The sequence below is a fragment of the Plectropomus leopardus genome, chromosome 19, assembly GCF_008729295.1.
Source record: "Plectropomus leopardus isolate mb chromosome 19, YSFRI_Pleo_2.0, whole genome shotgun sequence".
In the NCBI taxonomy this organism is placed as follows: Eukaryota; Metazoa; Chordata; class Actinopteri; order Perciformes; family Serranidae; genus Plectropomus; species Plectropomus leopardus.
In genome coordinates, this window is record NC_056481.1 from 22,901,361 (window position 1) to 22,927,117 (window position 25,757).

Genomic DNA, 25,757 nt, shown 5'->3' on the forward strand with positions numbered 1-25,757 from the left:
TTCCAGAATCTGTTTAAGCGTTTGGTGGCTGTTTTCCAGTGGCTTTTTTTGCGTCAATGCAACATTTTTTCTGCCAATCGAGTTGCCATCAGACAAATCAGTATTAGTAACACTATATGCCAAATGACTATGATATAATGGGATGGAAAAGTGTAGACTCCACATAGACTTTCTTCAACCATTCACTCCAAAGGTACGGAAAAAAAGTACAAAGACAAGATCCTGGTCTTGACAAAACGGGAGTCACATTAATCTCATCTCAGTCACATAAATTCTCAGGTCTTCGGTGTGGAACAAAGGCACTACTCTCTGCTCTAATGCAGATTGTTCTCTGCTTCAGCCACACCACAGCCGACTTGACCACCTAATCCCTTTCAGCTGCCCCAACGCCTCTACTGTCAGCTTAGTGCTGCAACCAAAGCCAGGAAAGTGCAGCTTTAGTTTGTTCAATATTGTAACAATCCATGAGATATTACTTTAACCACCGTAAGATGTCGGCAAAACACTAAAACACGAGTCTCATGAGTAAGAGTTGACAGGTGTGGGGGCGTTTAGTGCTCCCCTATCAGCCCTGGACTCTGTTTTGGAACAAAAACGTCCAGCTCAGTGGACTAACAAAACACTCCCAAACCCCCAGCGCACATTTCCAGCTGTGTAGCACTACCACAGGTGAGCAGCTGTTGTCGGAAAACCTTTATTCTTTATTCAGAAGAGCAGATGATACAACTGTTTTTCTTACTGATGTATTACATTTTCCACAGGTCCAACAGCTTAATATCAGTGATGCTGCTATCTGTTGGACCAATTTAAATCAGTTGAGATTAACTTTGATTCTGCCCCCAGCTTTTGTACGAGCTGTGCCAAATGGCATATACTGACACTCTCTTGGCTCATGTTTTATTCACCATCAGCTGAAGGTTTTTCTGTGCGGATAGAGTTTCTCCTGGCCCCATGGCGTCTCAGACAGTTCCAGAGGATTGAGATGAATAGCACAGGGGACACACATTGTAACTGAAGGGTGCTTTTGCCCGTAATGGCTCTATGGTATGTTTGCCTGTAATGGGCTGGTGGTAAGCTGATTAGAACCGGAGTGCATTGTTATCAGAGGTAATGACAGGCCTTAGATGGTGCTGAAGTTGCCTGTGAGCTCTTGAAGTCTGCAGCTGCAGGGGCATCAGGATACTCTCTTGCCTTCGCATGGTCTCTTTCTTTCATCTCTGTTTTGCTTCTTATAATTCTCTCATTCTCTCTTTAACTTTATCTTTATCTTTGTCACTTGTTCTTGGTTTAAGGCAGTAGCTTGATGTAGGCTATTAATATTGTAGGAAGAGAGTCAGAGAGAGCTAACAGTGGAGGAACACAGGGATGGAAAGAAGGGGTTGAAAGGGACCAGTCCTTTTTGTATAAAAGAGGACAGATGCATAGTTTGAAGCCTTAAAAGCCCTGCTTTTTGATTTTTACTCATGACAACAACTCCCTGCCCAAAGAAAAAGAGGGATAGTAGAAGCAAAACTTAAAGTCTGCTGTTACACAAGAAGTTCTTTCAGCCTGATGTAAGCGAAATGCGTTGCTCCATTAAAATCTTTATCCTCTTTTCTAAGTCCTGTCTTGAGTGCGGTATGTAGCGACAACATATGTGGTTTTTCTTTACACGTTAGTTCTTTGAGGTTGTTGAGGTGCTTTCACAAACATGGTGACAGCCTTACCCCCAAGGTGATAATGACAGTGGCAAGGACTCGCCAATGTTGACGGTTCTTGCCGTAGTTGGGGATTGTTGGCTATAGTTTGCCATTTGACTATGAGAACCATAGCAATAGTTTGACATTTTGGGAAGCAGGCTTGTTAACTCTCTTGGCATGGGTTGGGTTAGACAATTAGTACCATTTCTGTGAGATTAATATGAAGTTACATTTAGCAGCTGGTTAGCGTAGCGTAACACAATGACAGAAAACCAAGGGAAACAGCAAGCCTTACTTATGGTGCGTTCATTTGGGGTCGTGTTTACTGTGTATATGACAAGTCCATTTGAATGCCCCCTATATGCTATTTACAACCTCATACGTGGAAATCTTCAGTTGCCATGACCTTACCGCGGCGCTCTCATGACTTTAGCACTTGAATGCCAAGCATGTTGTGTACACAACTAAAAGAAACTTGAAGTTGGTGCTGCATGACCACAGAAAAAGAACTGTGGTAGTCACTTTTGATCAAGAGGGGGAAAACCTATAACTACTAGAATGCATTGCGCCTCCCTGGACCAGCAACATGTACTTAAGACTCAAAACTTTTTCACGAGTGGCTCAATAATGCAATAGTTTGGATAAAGCAAAACATCCTTTTTTTTTTAAACCACAAACATCCCCAAAATTGCCATCGCCAAACCTACCAAGCTCCATTTAAATAAACATTGATTGTTATGTGTTTAGAGCCAGCATATTTTAAGTAACTGGGTTGAACAAGGGTTTAATTCAGTCAAACCAGAGTTTTGTTTCTGTCAACTTTGGATGAAGTGTGTTTTACAGTGATGTTTCTGGTTCAAAAGAAGCTTACTCTTAACAAAAAAAGCTCTGTGTCTGTCGAGATCCTTTCAGTAATCTTATCAGACACTTACATTACCAATCTGAGCTTGCATCAAGCACTTTTAGCAGATGCAAGCTGACTTTGCGGCATACCCTGAGTGGTTACATTGTAGCCTGGACACTGCTCTCTCTCTCTCTCTCTTTAGGAGACCAATTTAAAAAACTGTCATTCCCATGATTCCTTAAGCACAAAACATGAGAAAATAGAGTCCAAGTTGAAAAATACCCTTTAACTCTGGATTTTTAAGTGCATTTCACATGCTTGAAAGCCACACAGGACTCTTGCATATATCAATGTCTGCAAACTAATAGGACGGAACTACAAAACCCCAAATAAGCTCTTAGTTCAAAAAATGTTGGTTTAATGGAGTACTTTCAGTGTGTTAGGATTTGCTCAGTTGGGTCACTGAATAAACCATCTATCTGTGGGCACAACTCTTTGATGCTTGCTCTTATGTTTGGAGATTAGCATGTTTTAGCATTGTAATAACCGAGCTGTCGACGGCATGACAGGACACAGCTGCTTGACGGTGTATGAGGTAGACATAATACTGACATTTCAGTATAAGTTGCAAAATAGCCTGTAGATCTGACTGCACATGCACACAACACACTCACAAACACATACTTCTCTGACACAAAGATACGCTCATAGATACATCATGCACTGTGACCTTTATACTCTCTGTTTGAATGGTGTGTATTTTAAGTATGCATGACAGGCATTTCAAATGAGGCAAATAGGACATCAGAGAAGATGGATGCTGTTCAGGGTGTAAAGAGCATGCAAAGAGGGAACAGAGACTGGCTCTGTATTGTGGTGGCCACAACTGTAGGAATACCTCTTTTCATTGTACAACTCTGTGTAGTTGCAGTTACAGAAGTTGGAACCTTGCAATAAAGACATAAGACTTGAATTATCATATTTATGTCTCAGTTATGGTGTTAAAGGGTTCAGTTCGGTTTGGTTCAGTTGGGGTTAGGGTAAGGGATAGAGGTTAGCAGATACATTTCACTCTACAGTCTACATTACTGATGCAGATATGGTTAGAGAGTTGAAACCTTAGCAGCACGGTACATCGCTCAAAACCTGACATAAGAGGGTAAGACCAAATAATAGACTAAAAATAGATTACTCGGACTGGAGATCCCCACAGACTGTTAGTGTAAATAGTTCTGCCTGAAAGAACAGACCAAAGCCTTCATGTACTGGATGAAGTCATGTCATTTTATATTCTCCATATGCTCTTGATACCCTTTTCCTCTCATATGGATTTGTTCAGTCAGTCTCTTATGGTCTACACTTTGCCAACAGTGTTCTCTCCTCTTTCTCTAGATGTTGTTTTTTTCCCTGTGTAACAGAGTGCTTTAAAGAGGTTTAAGGGCAAATCATAAACTAACAGGGATCAATTGTCTGTGTTTTTTCTGCAGAGGGTTTGGCTGTGGGGGTTGGCTTCGGAGCAATTGGAAAGACTTCATCTGCTACTTTTGAAAGTGCCAGGTAAGATTAGTATCAAGGCAAAGAAGCATGCATACAGTACACATTTTCACTTATTCAAAATGTCTTGTTTTGCAATGGCAATTGAGAAGTGAATAATTCAAACCTAATTTATTGATGGATCTGGCAATTAAAATGACAATCCCAGTGATTGGAATAGTAAGTAGACATAAAATTAAAATTGTGCTTTTTCTGTGTAAGCTTTGAAATAATTAGGTTTAGGTATACAGTTAAAGGTTTGAGATTCATGTTAAGAACATTGTCAGGTTTTGCAATTGTGCCTGTAACTCTTCTGTTGTTGTGTGCTGCTGACATCTAGTGGTTTAATTATGAACTGAAGAATAGTTGTTGCTACGGTAACAACTAATGGGCATCCAATGTAAATAAATTAATAAATAAATAAATTATAGTACTGCAGAGAGTACAGGCAGTTGTGGGGTAGAAGATGTCTGGTTAGTACCTGTTGATGCACCAAGCTGGTGCTGATTATGAACAGCTGATCTCTTAATGGACCCATTTGTGTGATTAAAAGTGAACATAATTATCTCTTTAACAAAGAGAAACATTGCTGTATACCTGGATGTCTGCAGGTCTTTAAATAGTCTTACAATGTCTTAAATTAATTCTATAAATATTAGATTTTAAAACGCATTAAATGGTTGTATATTTAAATGTATGGAGTAATTTCAGGACATTTTTTATCTCATTTAATTAATCCACCTTTTATTTTCCTTTTGTCAAAAAAAAAACAAGTTGTTAAGCTCTGAAGTTTTAAAACCTACCACAAAACCTAATACTGTCTTTCTACTTTATACTTGCACTTACTGTACTTGTTGGCAAAATGTAGCATTACCTGACACACTCTAATAACAGTTTTTCTACATAAAACCTTTCTCTGCATGGGACTATATAGATACTCATATATACTCTAGATGGATAGATATAGATACTTACCTTGATACTTACCTTTTACCTTAAATAAAACCTCACATTTGTCAAAAATAATCTTAAAAAGTTATTACAAAGCATAAATTTAAGTGTCTGATACCTGTAGAAACCCTGCTACTAATAAAATACTCACTAGTTCCTGCCTGTAATTGAATGTAGGTTCAGAGGAAGAAAAAAATTAACTGGCATAATGTGCAGCAGAAGTACACACACTTCTCTGCCTACTATTTTATCCACAACTTCACTTTTCTGCAATGCAAAGTGCAGTAAATCACAGTTTGAGAAATTAAGTGGTAAAAATGTGCTTTTATGTGAAGTGGACATCTTAAATATTGATTGATGCATTATGCATCAATCAATAAACAACACCATAGCCATATTTCCCACTGAGGCTCTATTGAGCCAGAGCAGTGCCCCGTGCAAAATTCTAGAATTAGCATGCTAACATGCTCAAATCGATTGATTAAAATCTTCTCTTAGTGTGTTGCATTTGGTCAGTATAAAAATAAAACATTTTGGACAATGAAAACTTTGACTTGATAATGGCGCTAGATGAAGTCACCAAAGTCATCAGGATACATCCTCTGGGCATCATGGGTATACCAAATATAATGGCAATCTATCCAACAGTTATGGAGATGTTACTGTGTGGATCAGGTTTTAGTAGAATTAAAAGTAGCTGGGTCAAGAATAAAATGAATGATGGATGAATGATGGGATCAGTTCTAGTTTTGGACAGATGGACAGAGTATGGCAGCTGCTGGGTGCTTTGTTTTGTGCTGCTGACATCTAGTGGTTACATGATGGTTCTGCTGAGAGAGGTGGCAATTCAGCTGGAAATCCCTTGTCTCACCAAAACCGATGATCCTCTTATCTTTCCCATTTTACTGCTCAAATTAGCATGATGGAACCAGATTATACCTTTTTGAAATTGAGCCTCTCTACAAGTTTTGACCACTTGACCCAATATCAAAATCATCTTTGAAACCTCAGCATTGAAAAAAAAAAAAACCCAACAAACTCAGTCTTTCTTCTCTTTATTTGAACTTCATATACAGTGCTGAGTGTTTTTTTCTGTAATTTTTTTCTGATAGATTTTTGACACAAACATAGACAGTCTATGGCCATTTTGACCTGGAATCTGTGCTGCTAAATTGGAGAAAAACGTCTTTGTCCAAGCAATCTGACGTTTAGAAAACATAATTTCAGCCACATCACTGTCAAGGAGACACTTCCACGAATCGGTCCAATTGATACATTTAAATCGTGGAATAAAAATCTGGTTCTCCTTGTAGTACAGACAACAACGCATGCATCCCCAACACTGATTTGACCCACCCTCATTTTCCACAATTGTAACACTTTGTGGGTAGGTCTTGTACGTCTTCAATAGCTGGTTGAGCTGTTGCTGATAAACCCTTGCTGCTAGTATGGCTCTGAACCCGTCTGTCCCCTCCAAACGAGCCTAATGGATCAACATCTGGGTGTGGAAGGCAGCTCCATTTACCCACTGCTTGAGAAGTGGAGAGCTCATTTGTTCATCGAACAGCAGGGAATTCTTAGAGAGAAAAGTTAGATTTACAATAAAATAGAAAAAAATATAATGTTCAGAAATGCATTTTGTTGCTTTCAAATTAAGTCAAAAATGAATGCTTTGCACCTTTAGCCGTGTGAGCTGGACACTAAGATCGATCTCGATTTGCTGGGTCGCAGCTAGTTGAAGCTGCGGCCTCTCCAAGTTGGTCTGCAGATGCTTCAGATACTCCTCCATCAGGTCTCGGACCTCGGCAGATAAAGAGTGGAATGTCAGAAATCGTGAAAGTGAATTTTGAGTGTTGCTCAAAAAGTACACAATGGAGTACAATTTTTTTCATAAATACTGAGATAATAAAATTGTAGGCATGCATTTAAAATACTAAGACATTAATGAAACATCCTAACCATAGTTAAATCAGTCAGTTATAAAACATGACAGAATGACCTACCTCTCTATAAAAGGCAAATGTAGAGCAAGTAATTCTGTCAGGTAGGCAATGTATATCAGAATGTCCTTCAACCTCTTAAAATGCTGCAGTCATGCTCCTAACATCTGGTCCAAATTGTAATTACAAAACTTAAGTGAGTGATCAGATATCTTCAAAACTAATGACATCCATGTATCCCATGTACTTTGTGCTTATTGCTAAATAGCAAAGTAGCATGCTTACATGCTAAACCACGATGGCAAAACATTGCCAACATTATAGCTGCTAAACATTTGAATGTTAGCGTTGTAATTTCAGCCGTGCTCACATGCTGATGTTAGCATTCAGCTCAAAGCATCGCCAAGCTTAGCTTCACAAAGCTGCAAGTGTGGCTCTGGGATTCTTGTTTTTTTCTTCCTCTTCATCAAGCAACATTTCTTTCCCACGGTTTATGGTGTCTGTAAGTCTTTATTTTTTACATTTAAGCTTCATTTATAGGCAGAAGGAAATTAAACTTGAACACCTGGTAATGTAATGTTAAAGGTACAGGTAGGTACATTAGTAGGTCATGGAAGTATCTCACAGGGTCGACCACTGTATAGGCCCTCAAGAGGTAGGTTGTTAATGTTAATAATTGTTTTAAAGAGATATGGTTTTTGTTTGTTTTGTCTCCCCAGAAATTTGGCCATTGGTATTGGCATCCAAAATTTCCCAGAGGGCTTGGCAGTGAGCCTGCCGCTGCGGGGTTCAGGGGTTTCATCATGGACAGCTTTCTGGTAAGGCAAAACGTGTGTCTGTGTAGGAAAAACGTGTGTCCGTGTTCCAGAGTACAATAATTAACCCTTGGAACCTGATGGATCGACAAGTTTCTTGTGCTGCGTTCAGATGCCTCTCATGAGCCTTTAAAACTCTGAATCCAGAGAAAATTGGTCTGATTTTTTTCAAAAACAGGAAAAGAATATATTGAGCATCTTGGCAAAAAAAATGTCCAGCAAATTGAAAAAATAAATAAATAAAATTAAAAAGTGACAAGAAAATGATCTGAATGTAGCTAGGGGAGGAGAATATAAGGTATTCTAAAAAATGTGGCAAAATGTCCAGAAAACTATGTAATAGGTAATAATGAGGATATATTTTCACTTTTTCTTTTGTTGCTTATTTTCTTGTAACTTTTTACTAATTTCAGTTTGCTTATTTCTTTCTAAATTTTTTTTGTTTCGTGTGTTTTTTTTTACTTTTTTTGTCTTATTTTCAGGTAACTTTTTTTTAGTTCTTGCGATTTTTCAGGCCATTTCTTGTTAAGTAGTTTGTCAACCTCTTTTGATAATTTAGAAGAAAAAAAATCTATCCAATTTGCTCAAGTATAAAGGGTTAAACAACACTTTGCAAAGGCTTGGCTTCTGAATCTTAATTTGGACAGTGTAACTTGACTGTTCCTCTTTTCCCTGTCAGGTATGGTCAGCTTAGTGGCATGGTAGAGCCTATTGCTGGGATGCTGGGCGCCATCGCCGTTGTCCTGGCAGAACCTCTGTTGCCATACGCGTTGGCGTTTGCTGCCGGGGCGATGGTTTACGTGGTGGTGGATGACATCATACCTGAGGCTCAAGTCAGGTGAGAAGGAAAAGGACAGGGAAAAAAATAAAATAAAATAATATGAGAATTGGATGACCAGATAAAAGTGTCTGTCTTTAAATAATCTCTGTGTCTTCGCTCCGACTCGATGTCACCAGTGGAAACGGGAAGCTGGCATCCTGGACCTCCATCCTGGGCTTCGTGGTCATGATGTCACTGGACGTAGGACTGGGCTGACGTCGCCGTGACAACTGGTACCATGTCAACAGACACTCAATGGCCATGATGTCATCACTGTGCTGCTGACCTCAGTTTTTTTTAAAAAGGGGACCAAATGAGGTGTTTTATTCTAAAACACTGTTTATCCATTTTGATTGTTGCTACTTGAAATTCTACAGTGAGAACAGAAAAACAAACTATTTTCTAAAACAAGGTGCGAGGAGGACTGTATTTGAAGTTGATATGTTTTATTTTTATGCTAGCAGTCATTTCCTAAGAGCAGCTGACACTTTTGCCAAATGGCAGGTATCTCATTTAGGAAAGAATTTATACATATTTAATGAATAATCTCCTAATTCCAGGGCTTGTGAATGTTTTGTTGAGAGGCTGTTTTGAGTTTTTCAAACTCAGTTTTTTAAAACAAAAATTCTCAGTTATGAAAGTTAAATGAATGTTATTTGAATTTACTTCCTCCAGTTTTTGTATATCCAAATGATGGGAATACTTGAAGTCTGGTGTTTGATTTGGTAATTTATGGGACCGCCATTGATTGATTTGATTTTGTGTTCTCTATTCTGACAGACAGGTACTATGATTTTACATACTTTACTTAATCTCTATTATACTGATAGTCTCATTTTCAACCAAGTGTAGTGCCTTCTTCTTTTTAGGGCACAGACAGTCTCCTGCCATCTACAGGTCAGTCTGAAGAATCACATGTTGTGTTCCATGTTGAATTATTTAAATGCTGAAGTTTACTCTGAATAACATGAAGTCTTTGTATAATTAAATAACAAAGTGATTCTGATTTTTCCAGCATATTGTTTCAAGACCTCTATATTCACCTCTTGTGTTTTTTTTGGATACATTATGTCTTAACTTGAGAAAAAAAATAACAAGAGCAGATTTTTTATCTCTGTAAAATGTTTCTTAGTTCAGAGTGTAAATACAGTATTCCCATAATTCAGAAATTGGGGCCAAAATTTTTCCCAAGAAAAATTTACTCAGAATTATGATATAATCTTTTTAATTCGGGAAAAAAGGCGCCAATGTTTCCCCCTGATACTTTTTGTCATAATCTGAAGTAATAATATTGTTATTTTAGAAAAAAAGGAAATTTTCTTTACAATGAAAAAAAAACAAAACAAATATCTCAGATAATTCTCTTTAATCTGTTAAAACATGGCCAGTATTTTTCCAATGATTTTTTTCTCATAATTATTAGATAATAACTAATTTAAAAATATTCCCATAAAAATCTAAAAATAATAATCTATTTAATTCATTTTTTGTTTTTGTTTTTTTGGGAGAATTCTGAGATGATCTTGTTTTTGTTTATTTTAATTAAAATACTCATCTAGTTAATTTGGAAAAACTGGTTATTTTTTCATTTAAAAAAAACAACCTTTCTCATAATCCTGAGATGATAATCTTACAGATATTTTCCCATGAACAAAAAATCTCATAATTCTAAAATAATAATCTTGTTAATTTGGGGAAAACAGAGACATTTATTTATTTTTCTTTGGAAACTTCTCTCATTATTTTAATAATTCTACTAATTCAGAAAAACAGGGGCATTATTTTTTCACCATGAAAAATGTTTCTCATGATCCTGATAATCTAAATTAAATTAAAATGTTAATTTAGAAAAACACAATAGATATTTTTTCTTCTCAAGTGAGTGCACTATGTTTTAATGTGTTTTTGTCATTTATTTGTTATTTCTTTTTATCTCTTATTTATACATGCAGCTCTGGGCCAGTATGTATAACTCTAAATATATACATATATATAAAATACAGCTTTATTCTGATGTTTGCATTTGGCTAAAGGACTACTGAACAGCCTCCCAGAGCTGCCAGCGTGGCTGTTAGTTTTAGTCTTTTTCCAAAACAAAAACCCACAGGTTAATCTCAAAATAAAATAGTTATTTAGATGTTTGTTAGAATGTTTAGTGAAGTAAAAGCGAGCAGCTTTACACATACTGACCCTGATGCATTTTAAGAACGTGTAAATGCATTTAAATGTATGGTAGCATTCTTTAGTTTTCACAGGGGCAAACCTCTCTCCTAAAAGAAGTAACCAACTTGTGATGAACATGTGACTAAGTAACCCCAAGAAACATCTTCCCTCAGAAAGGTCTTCAGATAGCTACAGGGTAAGTACTAAAACAAAAACAACAGAAGTACACACCACTTATCCACACATTTAATGCTTCGACTTCAGAATCAGTCTTACCAGAACAGCGCATGAACAGACAGAATTTAAAACAAAGGTGGTTCACAGAGTTAAATAAAAATAAATTGACATAGCGTGCCATCAGCTCATTTGGCTACAGGACAGGGACTGGGACTGGCTTGTGTTGCAAGAAGTTAATGATACTCGTTGGCATGTCCAGCTGGTCGATACAGTGGATCTTGTTGATCTTTTTAAGGTAACTTCGGACAGCGAGTCGGCACTGTGAAGTCAAGGCCTTTGGATTTCCTGGTGACACGGGAGACGACAGGAAAAAACACTTAGATGACACAAAGTAATATGATTAAACTAGAATTTGTGCCTAATTTGAAGAAATTCCCTCATGACCTTCTTGAGATATCAGATATCTGAAATTAGATTGGACAAAAGATCACAGTGACCTTAATGTTTGACCTTCAACTACCAAATTCTAATCAGTTCATGTTTGAGTCCAAGTGGACGTTTGTGCCAAATTTGAAGAAATTCCCTTTAGGTGTTCTTGAGATATTCACAAGAATGATACAGAGGCAAGGTCACAGAGACATTGACCTCTGACAAACAAAACTTAATCAGATCATCGTTGAGTCTAGATGGACGTTTGTGCCAAATTTGAGGAAATTCCCTCCAGATGTGCGACATCAAAAATGTTGACTTTCATACATTTAAGCTCATTTTGACAAAAAGTAATTAAAAGATGGATATATTTAATTAAATAATTAAATGTTTGTGGCGAGTGAGACCCCACAAGTTAAAATTTAGGATTATTTAATGACTTTCAGGGCTAAATATTTAGAAAATGGAATTAAAGACATTTTAAGACTTTTAAGGGTCTGCAGATACTATAAATTTTAGTTTTATTTCATTTTTTATTTTTGTTTTCAGTTCAATTTAGTTTCCAAAGTGGGTTTGTTTCACTTTTATTTATTAACGTATATTCTAGTATTAGTATTAGTTTAGTTTTAATTAGTATTGTTTCTTTATAGGCATCCCATTCTCAAAAAACATATGCACCAATGCCTACCCAAGCTTGTTGTTTTGATAAATTTGACCAAATTGACAGATATTTTGTGTATTTTATTTTAGTTCACTTTTTTGAGGAGACAATATTGTTTAAGATAGTTTCCTTTGTTTAACTTTTTCAAAGTTTTTATTTTAGTTAACTAAAAAAAAACAAAAAAACTATCTAGGTTACTCTATAAATATTATGCCAAGTCTATCACTTGAAAACTGTTTCTTCTCCTCTATAATTAGCCACAAATTATATTGTCCTTTCTAAGAACTGTATTACATTTTTTTTTTTAAATGACAGCCCTATAAAATAAAGTGGTACCAACATTTAATTAACAATTTCTAAATGTGAGTTTAACAATTATGTGCAACTGCTTCACTTCAAAGTCTGTAATGGCCTTAAACCTTACTTTGTTGTAACTGAACCAGTTCAAAAAGACGCATTGCTTCATAATATTTTGTTTTAAGGTGAAATTTTATGTATCACTTCTGTATTACTGAAGCACTTACGTATGTAAGAAGAGAATGTGCCCTCACTTGCAGTCAGATTACATACCTCTCTCGTGCAGAAGCAGCTCTACGGCCTCGTTCTGCTTCGTGGACTTCTCGATGATCAGAGTAGGGAGGTAGACGTTTGCACCGAAGTCGATCAGAAGCTGGATGTACTCCACGCCGCAGCCATGCCTGAGGCACATCTCCAGCACAGTTTTGGGCTGCTTGATGGAACTCAGCAGCTTTTTATCCATGCAGTTGTAATCTGGGTCTGCCCCGTAGAGGAGCAGCATTTTGAAGCACTCCATGTGTCCGTAAACAGCAGCCAGGTACAGCGGCCCGCTAGACACCCTGGCCCTGGAAGTCCACAGCAGGACCTTGGAGCGGGAGTTCACCTCGGCGCCGTGTTGAAGCAGTTTCTTCAGTATCTCTACATCGCCCTCTCGAGCTGCAGTGAGGACGGGGGAGCAGTTGTTGGATGAGTTCCCGTTGGGGTTGGCTCCAGCTCCGAGGAGAGCTAAAACACAGTCCAGGTATTTCCCACGAACGGCGGCGAAGAGAGGCGTCTGAGCCTTGACATCCACGCAGTCTACCAGAGCACCGTGGCCTAGCAGGACCTGCAGACAGCTGAGATGACCTTTGGACACGGCAGCGTGTAGAGGCGTGCCGGCGATGCCCCAGCCGCCTCTGCAGTTGATGACTTTCTTGTAGACTTCTTGGCAGAGCATCTCATCAAGGAGTCTGGCATTGTTTTCCAACACTGCCTGTCTGAGCTGGGAAATTTCACTACTACTCTCTTCTTCTGCTGGGGTCCTTAGCGGAAGCATAGGACCTGCTGAAAAATGACACCCACAATCAGTGGTAGAATGTAACTAAGTACATTTACTCAAGTACTGTACTTAAGTATGAATTTGAGGTACTTCATGCTACTTTATACTTTTACTCCACTACATTTCAGAGGGAAATTGTAGTTTTTACCCAACTACATTTGTCTAACAGTTTTAGTTACACACTAAAATTTTGGATAAAGTTTATAAAATATAATGTTTTGTTATAAATGAATTAACCAAATACAAGAACACCTGTAATAATTAGTTGATTAAGTTGATCAGTTGATTTACAAATGAATTGCCAAATACTTTGATAAATATGTTATTCTATTATTATTATTATTTTTATTATTATTTTTGATTTTTGGATGGTGTTATTTCCATATATAATGTTTTTTGTTCTTTTAAAATGGTGGTAAGTGGGGTTTTTTTCTTTAAAAAATAATTTAGCTTTTTGTTTTTTCTGCATTTTGTATTTTTCAGTACTTTTCCCTGATTATACTTAGTTAGTTTTGCTGAAGTGTTATTTGTAATGCACAACTTTTACTTTGTAAAGATCTTAACCCTTCTTTCCCCACTGGACAAAATTTACGAGACACCACATTAGTGCAGTGACTCCCGATCTGCACCCCACAGAAAACAATTCAGCCTTTAAATGAGGCTTTGAGTTGCTGAAAACCTTTTATTTAATATAATAACGACTTTTACATGGAAGTGACCTTTTACAAACTAATGTTGCAGGTCGTAACATCCATCTGTCATTAACAACTTTTAATTGTAACTGAGTTGCAAAGATGCTGTCTGTCAGCAGAAAGCGTCAGTGTTGGCCGCATCACTTCCCCACACCAAACTCCTTTTAAAATGTGAAATAATTTAATGTTTAATGGCTTGTCAACTAAAATGCAAATACAGCTGGTCACAACTTATTATCGTTTATGAATCATAAAAGGTTACTGGAAAATTCGGCGCACAAATAATCTGTAAAATAGAACAAAATTAAATATAAAAACCAGTTTCTAAAATACATGTCTCTTGACATAGTGTCGATAAAGAGACAGGGAAATAAGACATATATAGCTTTGACTTGGTGTAGCGTTACTGACTGAATCCTGGATGACAGCTGTGTATGTAAAGGAGCTCTTTACTGTTTACCGGACACTGTCCGGTAAACAGTGTCGTGTCTCTGCTAAAACCACAGTGTGTGTATGCTAATACCCGCTCCACAGCAGGAAGGATCGCTCTCATATTCCGTTTAAAACAACCATCGATATCTCCAGTTACACATTAAACTACAAATTCGTTTTCCAAATCTCGCATTTCCTTGCTTTTTAAAGTCTTGTTACGACAAAAAGGATCTATTTTGAGATGTTTTCTTAATATTATTAGCCTACCTAAGATGTGTCAGCAGCTGTCCTCTTCATTTTCCTGGTTCTTCTTCTTCGTCGTCGTATTTGTGTTGTGGGTCACATTCAGTTTAAAGTCGCAATGCTGCCCTCCAGTGTTTGTATGTGCTATTACAACCTGGAGCCTGGAGTGGGGCTCTGCAACAACTAAAGACTTTTTCAGTGTTTGATTTAACTAACTTTTTGGTTTATTTTAAAAAGCTATAAATTAAAGAAATTAAACAGTAAAACAAAAATAACAACAGAAAAGTATTGAATTCATAAAGCCCCAAAGTGTTCAACATTTAGGTAATAAGCGAGACACTATGATATAAATCGCAAAGAAAAAAAATCTGTAAAATCTATAAATTAATTTTTGAAAAGGGGAATTTTGACACAAACTTTTATACATACAAGATTAGACATGAAGCTATTATGTATTTTACCCTTTGAACCCAAGCAAATTGGTTTGAGTTCTGTCTTTCTGGATAAAAAGGCAATAAACAACTTGCCAGGAAATGTCCCACAAATTTCAAGAAAATTGTAGATTTGGGAGATTAGCTTTAAAAAAGCCAGGGAAAATGTCCAGAGAACTATATATTTATAGTAATCATAATTGTATATTTAGAAGTATTTTCCATGTTAATTCCTTGTTTTTTTCTTTCTCTCCCCCTTTTTCTGTAATTTTCCTGTACTTTTTAGTGTGTAGTGTACTTTTCTTGCTAATTTCTGAGTCATTTATTCTTAAATCACTCATTCCCTTCTTTCCCTGTTTTTAGAAGACATCAAGCTAGTTTGCCCAGATTTCAAAGGGTAAACCTTTACTGTCAACTGCACTATTAATATGTTGGGGCTTTTTTAAATCGAATGTCTTTTTAGTCAGAAAGTTGTCAAAACTGTTCTTGAGTTAACAATTGGATTTGGTACCGTAATGTAACCAATATAAACTCCTTCTTGGTAAGTGTCACAAAAAGAAATACAATCATTTCCATGGCAACGGGCTGACAATTCTCAGCAATGATTGCCTTATCACTGCCTTTAACTTTATCTGTTCCCTCTCCAGGCAACCCAGATGGCATCCTTTCTTTTAAAACGAGGTCTATTGCTTCTGCGTCACAGAGCCTTTGTCTGCTCGGTGATGAGGTCTTGGAGTTAGTGCTGGGACAACAGGCCTTGGACACAATGCAGGGAGAAGAAGTTTCCACAAACATCTTCCTTTGGCAGCAAAAGATACAGACCCCTCTATATTCCAAAAACATATCAAAAGCAACAATTTGTACCCAAACAGCGCTAATGCTACAACGCCTGTTTGGCCTCTGAGGCTTGTTTCTGTCGGGGCCCTCAGCTGACAGAGAATCAGTGTTTCTATTGAGAGCCCGAGGTTTTACAACATGGTAATGAGCAGCGCTCCTCCTCTGTAGCTGTTGCTGAGAAACAAAGTAGAAGTCACCCAGGCGCTCAGAGAGAAGAGAAGAAGAGGCCTTTAAAACAACCACACCACCATAACTCAGGGTGTGTGTGCAGGGCAAGAGGAGGAGGTGTCAGTGGAGGGAGATGAGAGTGTGGAAGAGGGCCTGAGAGGGAGACAACATTTTTGTACAAGAGCTCTGGGGATGAGGGGAAAGTCTTGTGGTGATGACAGGGAAAAGGGATGAGAAGAATCTGCACAATTATGAAGGAGCAGTGATTTGTACGGAGCTCCTGTGGTGATGAGGAAGAGACTGTTTTGTTTTTTTTTCTCTAGGAGGATGTGATGTGCTCCACATGATGACAGCTGCTGTGCCACAAATGCACAGACTGTTGATTCTCTGTGTGGTTCTGATCACTGCAGCTGCAGGTGAGAAGCTTCATTTTCTATTTTGTTGAGACTAAAAATAAAAATGTGATTTTGTGAAATTCTGGTGTTGCTCTGCTCTACTCCTTTAGGGAGGTGAAGGTTCAGACAGTGACTTGGGCTAGATATTTATGAGCTGTAAAGGCAGTCATGGCTGACTGCTTTATTATTTAGTTTTTAAGTGGCAAATTTATATGATACTAGAGCTTAAGAAAGTCATGGTTATATAGATATTGTGTAATACTTTGGTAGTTTTGGTACAGTCTTTTTAGTTTTTGGATGCCTCCTCCCTGGACAATACAGGAATGAGTTCTCTGTCCCAAATATTCTTTTCTTTTCTTTTCTTTTCTTTTCTTTCCCTTTCTTTCCCTTTCTTTCCCTTTCTTTCCTTTTCCTTTCTTTCTTTCTTTCTTTCTTTCTTTCTTTCTTCTTATTTTCTTTCTTTCACTCTTCTATTTCCTGCATATCTTCCTTTCTTCTTCAGTTCTTCCTTCAATCCTTCCTTTCTCTCTCGCTTTTGTCTGTGTCCCTCTGCCTTTCCTCTTTTTTCATTCTTTTTTCATTCTTTATTTTATTTAGATCCCCATAAGTTACTGTCTACTGTAATAACAGCCACTCTTCATACTTCCTTTTAGTATGCATGCGTCATATCTTTTTATTTCTTACTTTTAGATTTTTTTCCCATTATCCGTAACTTATTTCAAGGGTCACACAGTGTGTCTGTATTGTTTACACTGATAAGTTAAGCTAAAGTTCCCTGACTGGTGTAACAGCTGAGTCAAAATACATAACAGGCAATGATAGCATCTCAAAATAAAACAAACATCTGTTCTGTAACATCTGTTGCAACTGCCAGTTAAAATCATAATTATGATCATAATGAGCTAAACCTGCTCATCATGTGATCTCAATGGGTTTAATTTCAAAGGCAGTTTGACACCCTAAAAAAAAAGAAAAACAAGGTGATCTTGAACTGAATTAGATAACATGCTCACCTGACAACACTGCAGTTCACCATATTTATCCATATTTGAACTGATAGAGACGACTTGTTCATTATTTAAGTAGCATTTATGTTATGCCTTCCAGAGGACGTTCCTTGTCCAAAAGGTGGTCGGATCTACCTGACCAATCGGCGATGCTATTGGCTCTCAGAGAGGACATCTTCATGGCCTGAGGCTCAGGATTCATGTAGAGAGACTGCGGGAGGAGACCTGGCATGTGCTGACAGCCTGGAGCTACAGAACTTCATCCATTACTCATTGCCAGTGTGAGTGCAACAAACAAATGTCTCCTTTTATGTGTCTTTATTTGCTGGTTTTATATTCCATTTCCCATTTTTTGTGTTGTTTAGGAAAACTACCGTGTGGGTATGGCTGAAGAGACTGGGGGGAGATGGGTCTGACCAGGTTGAGGGGCTGGTGAGTCCTGCACGGTGGAGCGGAGACAGTGAGAGGCAGAGGGGGTGTGCTCAGATGGCCTTGGGGACACAGGGACAGTGGAGGAAGGCTCAGTGTGCTGGACGTTACCTCTTCCTCTGTGAAAAAGAAGTAACTGGTAAGACTTGTGAAAACGAGGTAGTGGTGTGTTTAAGACTGTCCTTGTCATATCAGACTCAAGAAAAACACAAGTGCTGTTGAAGAAAAGGGTCAGCACATGAGAGGAAAAAAAAACTTAATGATATCAATTTATACAAAAACGTATCTTTTTTACAGATACAATTTAAACAATTAGAGTCATGGATTTATTTATTTATTATTACATTTTAGCATTTTTATTTTTATTTTATTTTTTATATTTTTGTTATTTTTATGTTTGTTTTGTTACTTCCCATTTCTGTGCAGAATCTTGTGGGGGCATGCCATGTTCAACATGGCCTCTAAATATGATCCACTGCTGTCACTCACCTGCGTTCACTTAACAATTAGGCTTGGGTTACACCCACTACAAGTTTATAAATTGTTTGGTTCTTGATCCCCCTTTCACACCTTGATGAAGAGAAATTGTCGAAACAGGTTGGTGTTTTAATGCAAATAGCCATTTTCTGAATAAAGGCTTTATAATTAATAATTCAGTTGTATTTGTCCCTGCTCCACGTGAGTACCTTGAGTTTGTTTTTTCCTCCCATGTAACTGGTAAGACTGTTTTTTCACTGAAGAAAACTGAGGCACGCATTGATTAAAATACTCTACGAGTGATTTTGGTTCATCTCTCTTCACGCAGAGTCTCTGCCATCTGAGGACAGTTACCTGACTGGACTGGTTCTCTTGACCGGAATCTATGCTCAGACCAACGTACACCCCCTACCCTCTGTCCCAGACACCGGACAACTTCCAGTGGAGGTCAGTTAAGTGTCGGTCTAAAACAGCAGATTTAGAGAAAAGACATAGTTGTACCAGTCCACTCTTGGTACACCGAGACCCCCATCCTCGTTAGCAGCACGTAACTTTGTTCTATTAAAAGAGGGTCTTTTGACGAGTTTGTTTTTCATAATATCAAAATTTTATTCTTGAAGTCTCAAAAAAATAGATAAATAAAAAAAAAATGTGTGTGTCCCTAAAATTCTGTCGTAGTCTGTGATGGTACGTCAAATAAAAGATTGGGAATCACTAAAGCAAGGTTGAATAATGGGCATACATTTAATTTTATTTTTTTCTACAAAAATGGTCTTTGACACAATTAGAAATTCAGAGTTTGTGTTGATGGTTTATTCTGATGCCACTTCGACACCCACAGATGCAGCTGTTCCCGGGAATGTGGTTCAGTCATGCAGGTCGGTTGGTATCAGTGGAGCTGGTGGTTCAGCCCAGCCCTGTGTCTTCTCTGGCTCGTGTCCAGATCCTCCGACCCTACTGCAACCCCAACCACCATCTCGTACCTCCAGGTACAATAAACCAGTCACTACAAAGGTTTGTGAGAGCTCCTGTTTGTCCGTAACCGCAGGTGATGATCTCCTCTTTGCTCCTCAGGTTGCAGCTCTCTTCTTAATCCATTCAGCTGCTGCTCAGCAGTACCACTGTGTAACACCACAGGAGGCTGCAGCATGGGCCAGTACTGGTGCCACCTGTTGGAGGCCTGTGTGCCCACCAGCAGTCCCTGCAGCCCTTTCGACTCTGCAGCAGAGGGCCGTGCTTTTGTTTTACCTCCCAGATACCTTGCAATGCCACCCTTCTACCACCTGGTGGCAGACCTGCCTCTGAGGACAAACCCGAGTTCTGAACTAAAAACTATAAGCGTGAGTTGACCTGAAGTCATTATGTACCTATGTGGTTTGAATTTAAAATATATTAACACTAGATTGTTTACACATTTTCCCTTTTTTTTTCGGTAACAGCTGCTTCTTCCAGATCAAGCAATTATGGTGTACCCTGATGATATTGTGGCTATACAACACACTCGAGACTTTGGAACATTTCTACATTGCCTTAACAGTGAAGCCTCTCTAAACTCACCCTGGCGCCAAAGTTACATGTCCCTTAGGAGGACAGAGTGGGGAGGCTGGTGGGAAGGAGGCCTCACTTCACTGCCCAAAGGTGGCCAGTGGGTGGACGGAGTGGTATGTGATCTGAGGATGGTGTACGAGGACAATCTTCACAGAGGTACTGAGCACGATTATAACTTTGGCTTTACCCAAAGAGAAACAACCACAGCTCCAGATAATTGGGCCCTGACAACTCAGAGTCTGAGATCTCTTAACTTTGGGATTAACGTTATCCACCCTCTGCCGGATGAAAAGAACCAGATTCATGTCCAAATCAACGTCCCAACAATCATTGTTGTCAAGATGCTTTCTGGAGAGAAAGTAAGAAGCTCATGGTCAGCACCAGTTCTCCAGACTGGGGTCCCCTTCCTTCCATCTTGCCCTGAAGAGATTGCGCAGTCTTGGCCTGGCTGTAAGAGGCAGTCCCATGATGCCTGGTTCTCCTCTGTGACCTTAGTGTTGCCCTCAGTGGGGATTCAAACACTGACCATAAGTGTGATGGATGCAGTAAGCTCTCAAAGTGTGAGTTTGAGGGTTTGTGGCTACACGGCAGTGACAGGGCTAAGTGTTGAGCCACGTGGATGCCGGAGGACCCTCGTTGACACACCGCAGGTGAGACGCACACATTGTGCTTATTAAAGCAGATATTTTTAGTCAAAATGTTAGCAGCATGGCTCTAGAGATGGCAATGCCAGCTGGTCTGTCCGCTGCTTTGGTTCAGAATTAAACATCTCAGCAACTACTTGACCGATTGCAGGGTCAGCATTATTGAATAAAAATCAGCATGTCAATATTGTCATTGTGAGCATGTTTGCATTTCAGCATTAGAATTAAGCTCAAAGCACTTGCAGAGATTACAGCCTCAGCTGCTAACAATGGCTGTGGATTCTTTGTCTGTCCTTTCATACTCTGTACGTGAAATGTGAAAATGAAATCTAAAATCTAGCAAAACCACTCATTAGTCTGATTATGTTTTGTGACACCTATATCTTTCTTCATCTTTTTTTTCATTGTAGTCATTTATAGCCAAAGTGGAGAGCGGTTCTTCAGTAAAATTCACATGGGTGATTGACGACCTGGAGAAGTTTGCCCATGAAGGAGAATCTTACAGTGTACTGTTCAAGAAACCTGCTGAGTATAAGCTCAAGGTAAAATACCATATCTGTCTCTATGAAGTTACATTTGCTCCATTTTTTATTTTCTGAGTTTTTTTTCGAGAGAAGTATACTGTTCAATCTGCTAGGTGACAGCCTCCAACCCTGTGAGCTTCCAGAGCCAACAGATCCTCCTGAGAGCAGACAAAATGACCCCACTGGCTGAACCAGAGTTCCTGTTCATCAAGAAGGTCATAGCTGTGGGTGCTGCACACTTATACATCCTAAAGGTCAAAGTGGACATCTCCCTTCCAGTCACCTTCAGGTAAGGCATTGCATTTTTTATAAATATAAATTTTATAAATACCCTGAATGTTAAGTTTTGTCTAGTTTCTCTAAATTTCAATGTGGTGTATGTCATATAGATGGGATTTCGGGGATGGCAGCAGGGCGGTGATCAACACCCAGTCTGCTCCATGTCAAACCAGGGAATGGCTTATGGAAAGAGGAGGGAAGCAAGTGTACGTCCAGGATTCAGTGAACTATACCTTTGCAGTCCCAGGTAAACACTCACAAAAACTATTAAAGCTGCACTCATAAATGGTTTTATTTACAACACATCAAAAGAATTCACTTTAATTAAAATTTTGAGACAGGAAATTTCGCCATGTTGAAAGAGTTAATGTTCTGGTTTAATTTGTCCCCGAAATTCATTTAAGATTCTTTAAAAGCTCACTTAATGTAAAATTTTAACATTCCTTATTTTGTTGACATTTGGTGATGAAAATGAAACTGGTAGAAATTGTGCTTTGTTCTTACTATTCAGTCCATCAAGGTAACATCTTTTTTTCCTGTATCTTTGTTTTATGCAGATAACTACACACTTCATGTCCAAGTCTCCAACCAATATGACAACACTGATGCGTCCATTAGGATAAGCGCCCGCCCTCAGTTAAATGACCTCCTCATTTCCTCTTCCCTTCCTGTGCCCCTCGTCAACCAGACGCTCTTTCTGGAAACTTCCGTAGAGCCCTCCACCTACGCTGTCATTTACACTTGGAGCTTCGGCGACGGCTCTGAAGCTGTCCGAGGCATCCACCATAAAGTCAACCACACTTTTACATCTGCAGGACTCTACAACATCACAGTGTGTGCCAACAACACTCTTACAGTCCTGACCACCTGGCTTATGGTGGAAGTTATGGAAAAAATCTCTGGATTAACGGTCAGGTACGATGGACCCAGTGAACTAAACTCTGCTACAGGTTTCATAGCAACAGTGACCAATGGTACGAGTCTCATGTGGAATTATGACTTTGGCGATGGGTTCATGATTGGAAACCTTACAGATGGTTCCATTTCCCACATCTATAAGTCGCCAGGGAACTATACAGTACATCTATCCGTCACAAACTCAGTCAGCCAAGCTCATCAGTCTATCATTGTAGAGATCTATAGGCTGGCTGTTAGTGGAGTTCTCCCTACAGGATGCATCATGAGTGGAAGAGACATACAGTTTACTGCTCTGGTAAACGGGAACATATCCATTCTGACTTTCCATTGGCTGTTTGAGGATGGATCACCTCTGACTGTAGTGAGAGGGCAGTCAACCATAAAGCACAAATTTCAAAGTCAAGGGTTTTGTCATATTAGCATGACAGTGTTTAGTTCTTTCACATCTGTATCATTTAACGCAAGTATCTGGGTTGAAGCACCAATAAGTGACATGACAGTTAAATCATCACAGGAAGCAGTCGCAGTAGGAGAAGAAGTATGCTTCATGGTGTTAGTTTCCCCTGTTCAGACGAGAGGTTACCAATTTAAGTGGTTTTACAACTCCTCTAGGCTCATTTCCGTGACAGACAATGCTCACAAGTGTTTCGTCTTTCAAGATGAAGGTGTTGAAGAGGTATCCGTAACAGCAAGTAACAAAGTCAGCAACAAAACGGCCAGAGCTAAAATCGCTGTTCAGAAACCTGTAAGTAAGCTATCTGTGGCACATGACAGCCAAAGTGGCACACTGACAGTCAATACATTAGCATCATTTTGGGTTGCTAGTTGCACTGGCAGCAATGTATCAGTCCTTTGGGACTTTGGAGATGGATCTCCCATGGAGCAGACGCAAAACACGTCACACATCTTTATCTCAACAGGTCAGTTCACAGTCACCACCACAGCATTTAATGCTGTTAGTCGTGATTCTGTGACCATTATTGTGAATGTTTTACTTCCTATTTCGGACCTTTTGCTTCACACCAATGAGCCATATGCTGTAGTAGGAGAAGAAATTCTTATCTCAGCAATTAGCAGTGCCATCAGTAGCACTAATTACTACTGGACTGTGGATGGAATGACCTCAACCAAACTGGGGACGTATCAGTTTAGATATACTTTCCTGAAACCAGGAGTGTATCAAGTGAAGGTTGTAGCGCAAAACCTGGTGAGTAGAAAGGAGGCATCTATTGTAATTGAGGTCTTTGAAAGAATAGAGGGTCTTAAGATTGCATGTCAGTCCCTGACAAACATGAAATACGTACCAACGCAAGAAGAACTGATGTTTATGGCTTTAGTCACCAAAGGCTCCAATGTCACTTATCACTGGCTTGCTACACAGAGTGTGATTAACCAACAAATGACTGCTGATGGAGAGCTTTTTTATATGTTAGCTGAAACTCCTGGCAGAATTTCAGTTCAGCTAAGAGCTTCAAACAAGTTGGGTGAGGCCACAAGTGTTGTTTCTTTAGTGGCGGTTCAGCGTGTAACAGGCGCTCGCATTACAACACAATCAAACATTGTGGCATTAGGGAAATTAGTGAATATCTCTGTATCTGTGGATACTGGCTCAGACCTTCAGTACCTTTGGTACATGAAATCTGATTTTTCACCCCTGGAAACACATGTGCCCTTTCTCCTTCATACTTTTACAAGTGTTGGTGATTTTCTTCTTAGAGTTTCAGTTCAGAATGCCCTCAGCCACAGCAATGTCACCAAAGAGTTTAACATTCAGGAGGAGGTCCAAGACGTGGACTTTGAAATTGAAGGCAAGACTCATCCATTTTATATCACTGCAAGTGCTGCTGTTCAACTCCATGGGGTTATTCTGAAGGGCAATGATCTGCAGTGGAACTGGGTAGTTAAAGGTGCTGTGCTTTTCAGTGCTACTAATCAGACTTTTATCCACACTTTTCCACATGCAGGCATCTATCAGGTGTTTTTGAATGTCTCCAATGGGATTAATTGGCATATGGTTTCACACAGTGTGACAGTTGAGGATGCAATCGAAGGTCTAATGCTGAACATCTCCAAGTCTTCTTTCTGCACTGAGGAACCAGTTACTTTTATTCCAAGAATCTCCAAAGGAAGCAATGTAAGCTTTGTTATAACATTTAGAAACAACGACTGGATTCACAGACAGGGCATCCTCGAAGGGCAGTACACCACTGAAAGCCTTCCAGCAGGGACACATTTAGTAACAGTAAAAGCTTTGAATCAGGTCAGTAGTGCTGAGGTGTTTTCAAGCATTCTGGTCACTGAGCATATTCAAGGTTTGCGACTTGTGAACTGTTGTTCTGCTGCTCTGGAGGCTCTAAAAGGTCTCAAGTTCAAGGCAGAAGTTCAGAGTGGACTTCCAGTTCAGTACACCTGGATTTTTCAGCTCGAGGGGTCTAAGGCCACCAGGCTCATGGGGCAAGAAGTGATCTTTACTCCACCAGAGAGTGGTTCATTGTCTATTAGCGTGCTTTCCACTAATGGAATCTGCTCCAAGACTCTAAATGATACTGCCACAGTTCAGTGGCCTGTTAAGAAAGTGAAGCTTGTCTGTCATTCAGAAAGAATATTTGTTGGACATGCTGTCTCTTTTTCTGCAAAAGAGAATGGAGGGAGCAATCTCAGGTACCACTGGGACTTCGGAGACTCAACTGAAGCTTTGGTTACAGACTTGAGCATTGTCGATCATATTTATAATACTCCTGGGAAATACAGTGTTACACTCAAAGTTCTCAACAGTGTGAGCCATGTATTCGCACGGCTAAACACGGAGGTGGAGCAGCTCCAGTGTTCCAGCCCTCAAGCTTCTCTTGTCCAGAGCCAGTCTACAATCTTCAGGTCTAGACCGAGTTTCTTTGAAGCAAGGATGGACATTAACTGCTCTACTTACAAAGCCAGATACCTATGGGAGATACTCAAAGATTCAGATTGCACCAACTCAGAATTCTCTTTTAACAAAGTCATCCATAGAAATCAATTAGATGCAACTTCACCTCTTCTCTTTCTCCCAAAGCACACTCTCGATATTGGAAAATATTGCCTGGTATTCACCGTTTCACTCCAAGGAACTCCTCTTTTTGTCCAACGAAAAACTAGCGTTACAGTGGTCCACTCCCCGCTTGCAGCTGTCATAAAGGGAGGATCACACAGAATGTGGCCTAGCCTCAGTGACCTCATCTTGGATGGATCTGAGTCCAAGGACCCTGACATAGAGCCAGGAGTGGTGGATATGCTGCACTATCACTGGACCTTCCTGACAGTGGTAAAGGGCCTTCTTTATGTTAGCGCAACCTTAGTGTAATAAAATTATATTAATTGCAATAAATATGAGTTGGATAAAGACGAATAA

At 39.2% G+C, this 25,757-nt stretch overlaps 3 protein-coding genes across 5 annotated transcripts in view; 2 read left to right on the forward strand and 1 right to left on the reverse strand.

The window, feature by feature from the left end:
- The window catches only part of LOC121959165 (zinc transporter ZIP11-like), a 148,239-nt gene extending 138,649 nt beyond the window's left edge, over window positions 1-9,590 (forward strand). For both annotated transcript variants that reach the window (XM_042508370.1, XM_042508371.1), the window contains exons 7-10: window positions 4,011-4,080; window positions 7,667-7,765; window positions 8,442-8,600; window positions 8,720-9,590. In XM_042508370.1, the coding sequence (XP_042364304.1) occupies window positions 4,011-4,080; window positions 7,667-7,765; window positions 8,442-8,600; window positions 8,720-8,798 (407 nt within the window). In that variant the 3' untranslated portion in view covers window positions 8,799-9,590. The remainder of the gene's footprint in view (window positions 1-4,010; window positions 4,081-7,666; window positions 7,766-8,441; window positions 8,601-8,719) is intronic.
- Window positions 9,591-10,969: 1,379 nt separating this feature from the next.
- LOC121958929 (ankyrin repeat and SOCS box protein 12-like) lies at window positions 10,970-14,796 on the reverse strand. 2 transcript variants are annotated; one of them, XM_042508112.1, is made up of 3 exons: window positions 14,740-14,796; window positions 12,583-13,350; window positions 10,970-11,267 (listed from the first exon to the last, which is right to left on the reverse strand). In XM_042508112.1, exons 2-3 carry the CDS (start codon window positions 13,343-13,345, stop codon window positions 11,116-11,118), a joined length of 915 nt encoding a protein of 304 aa, XP_042364046.1. In that variant the 5' UTR covers window positions 13,346-13,350; window positions 14,740-14,796; the 3' UTR covers window positions 10,970-11,115. The 2 variants fall into 2 exon arrangements, with proteins under 2 accessions (XP_042364046.1, XP_042364045.1); XM_042508111.1 differs by having other exon boundaries at window positions 12,583-13,353; window positions 14,740-14,789.
- A 1,698-nt stretch (window positions 14,797-16,494) lies between these two features.
- The window catches only part of pkd1b (polycystic kidney disease 1b), a 30,785-nt gene continuing 21,522 nt past the window's right edge, over window positions 16,495-25,757 (forward strand). Inside the window, exons 1-11 of the mRNA XM_042508427.1 lie at window positions 16,495-16,567; window positions 17,654-17,834; window positions 17,919-18,121; window positions 18,788-18,906; window positions 19,301-19,448; window positions 19,534-19,799; window positions 19,899-20,657; window positions 21,062-21,193; window positions 21,289-21,464; window positions 21,565-21,701; window positions 22,012-25,670. Of these exons, the coding sequence (XP_042364361.1) occupies window positions 16,495-16,567; window positions 17,654-17,834; window positions 17,919-18,121; window positions 18,788-18,906; window positions 19,301-19,448; window positions 19,534-19,799; window positions 19,899-20,657; window positions 21,062-21,193; window positions 21,289-21,464; window positions 21,565-21,701; window positions 22,012-25,670 (5,853 nt within the window). The remainder of the gene's footprint in view (window positions 16,568-17,653; window positions 17,835-17,918; window positions 18,122-18,787; window positions 18,907-19,300; window positions 19,449-19,533; window positions 19,800-19,898; window positions 20,658-21,061; window positions 21,194-21,288; window positions 21,465-21,564; window positions 21,702-22,011; window positions 25,671-25,757) is intronic.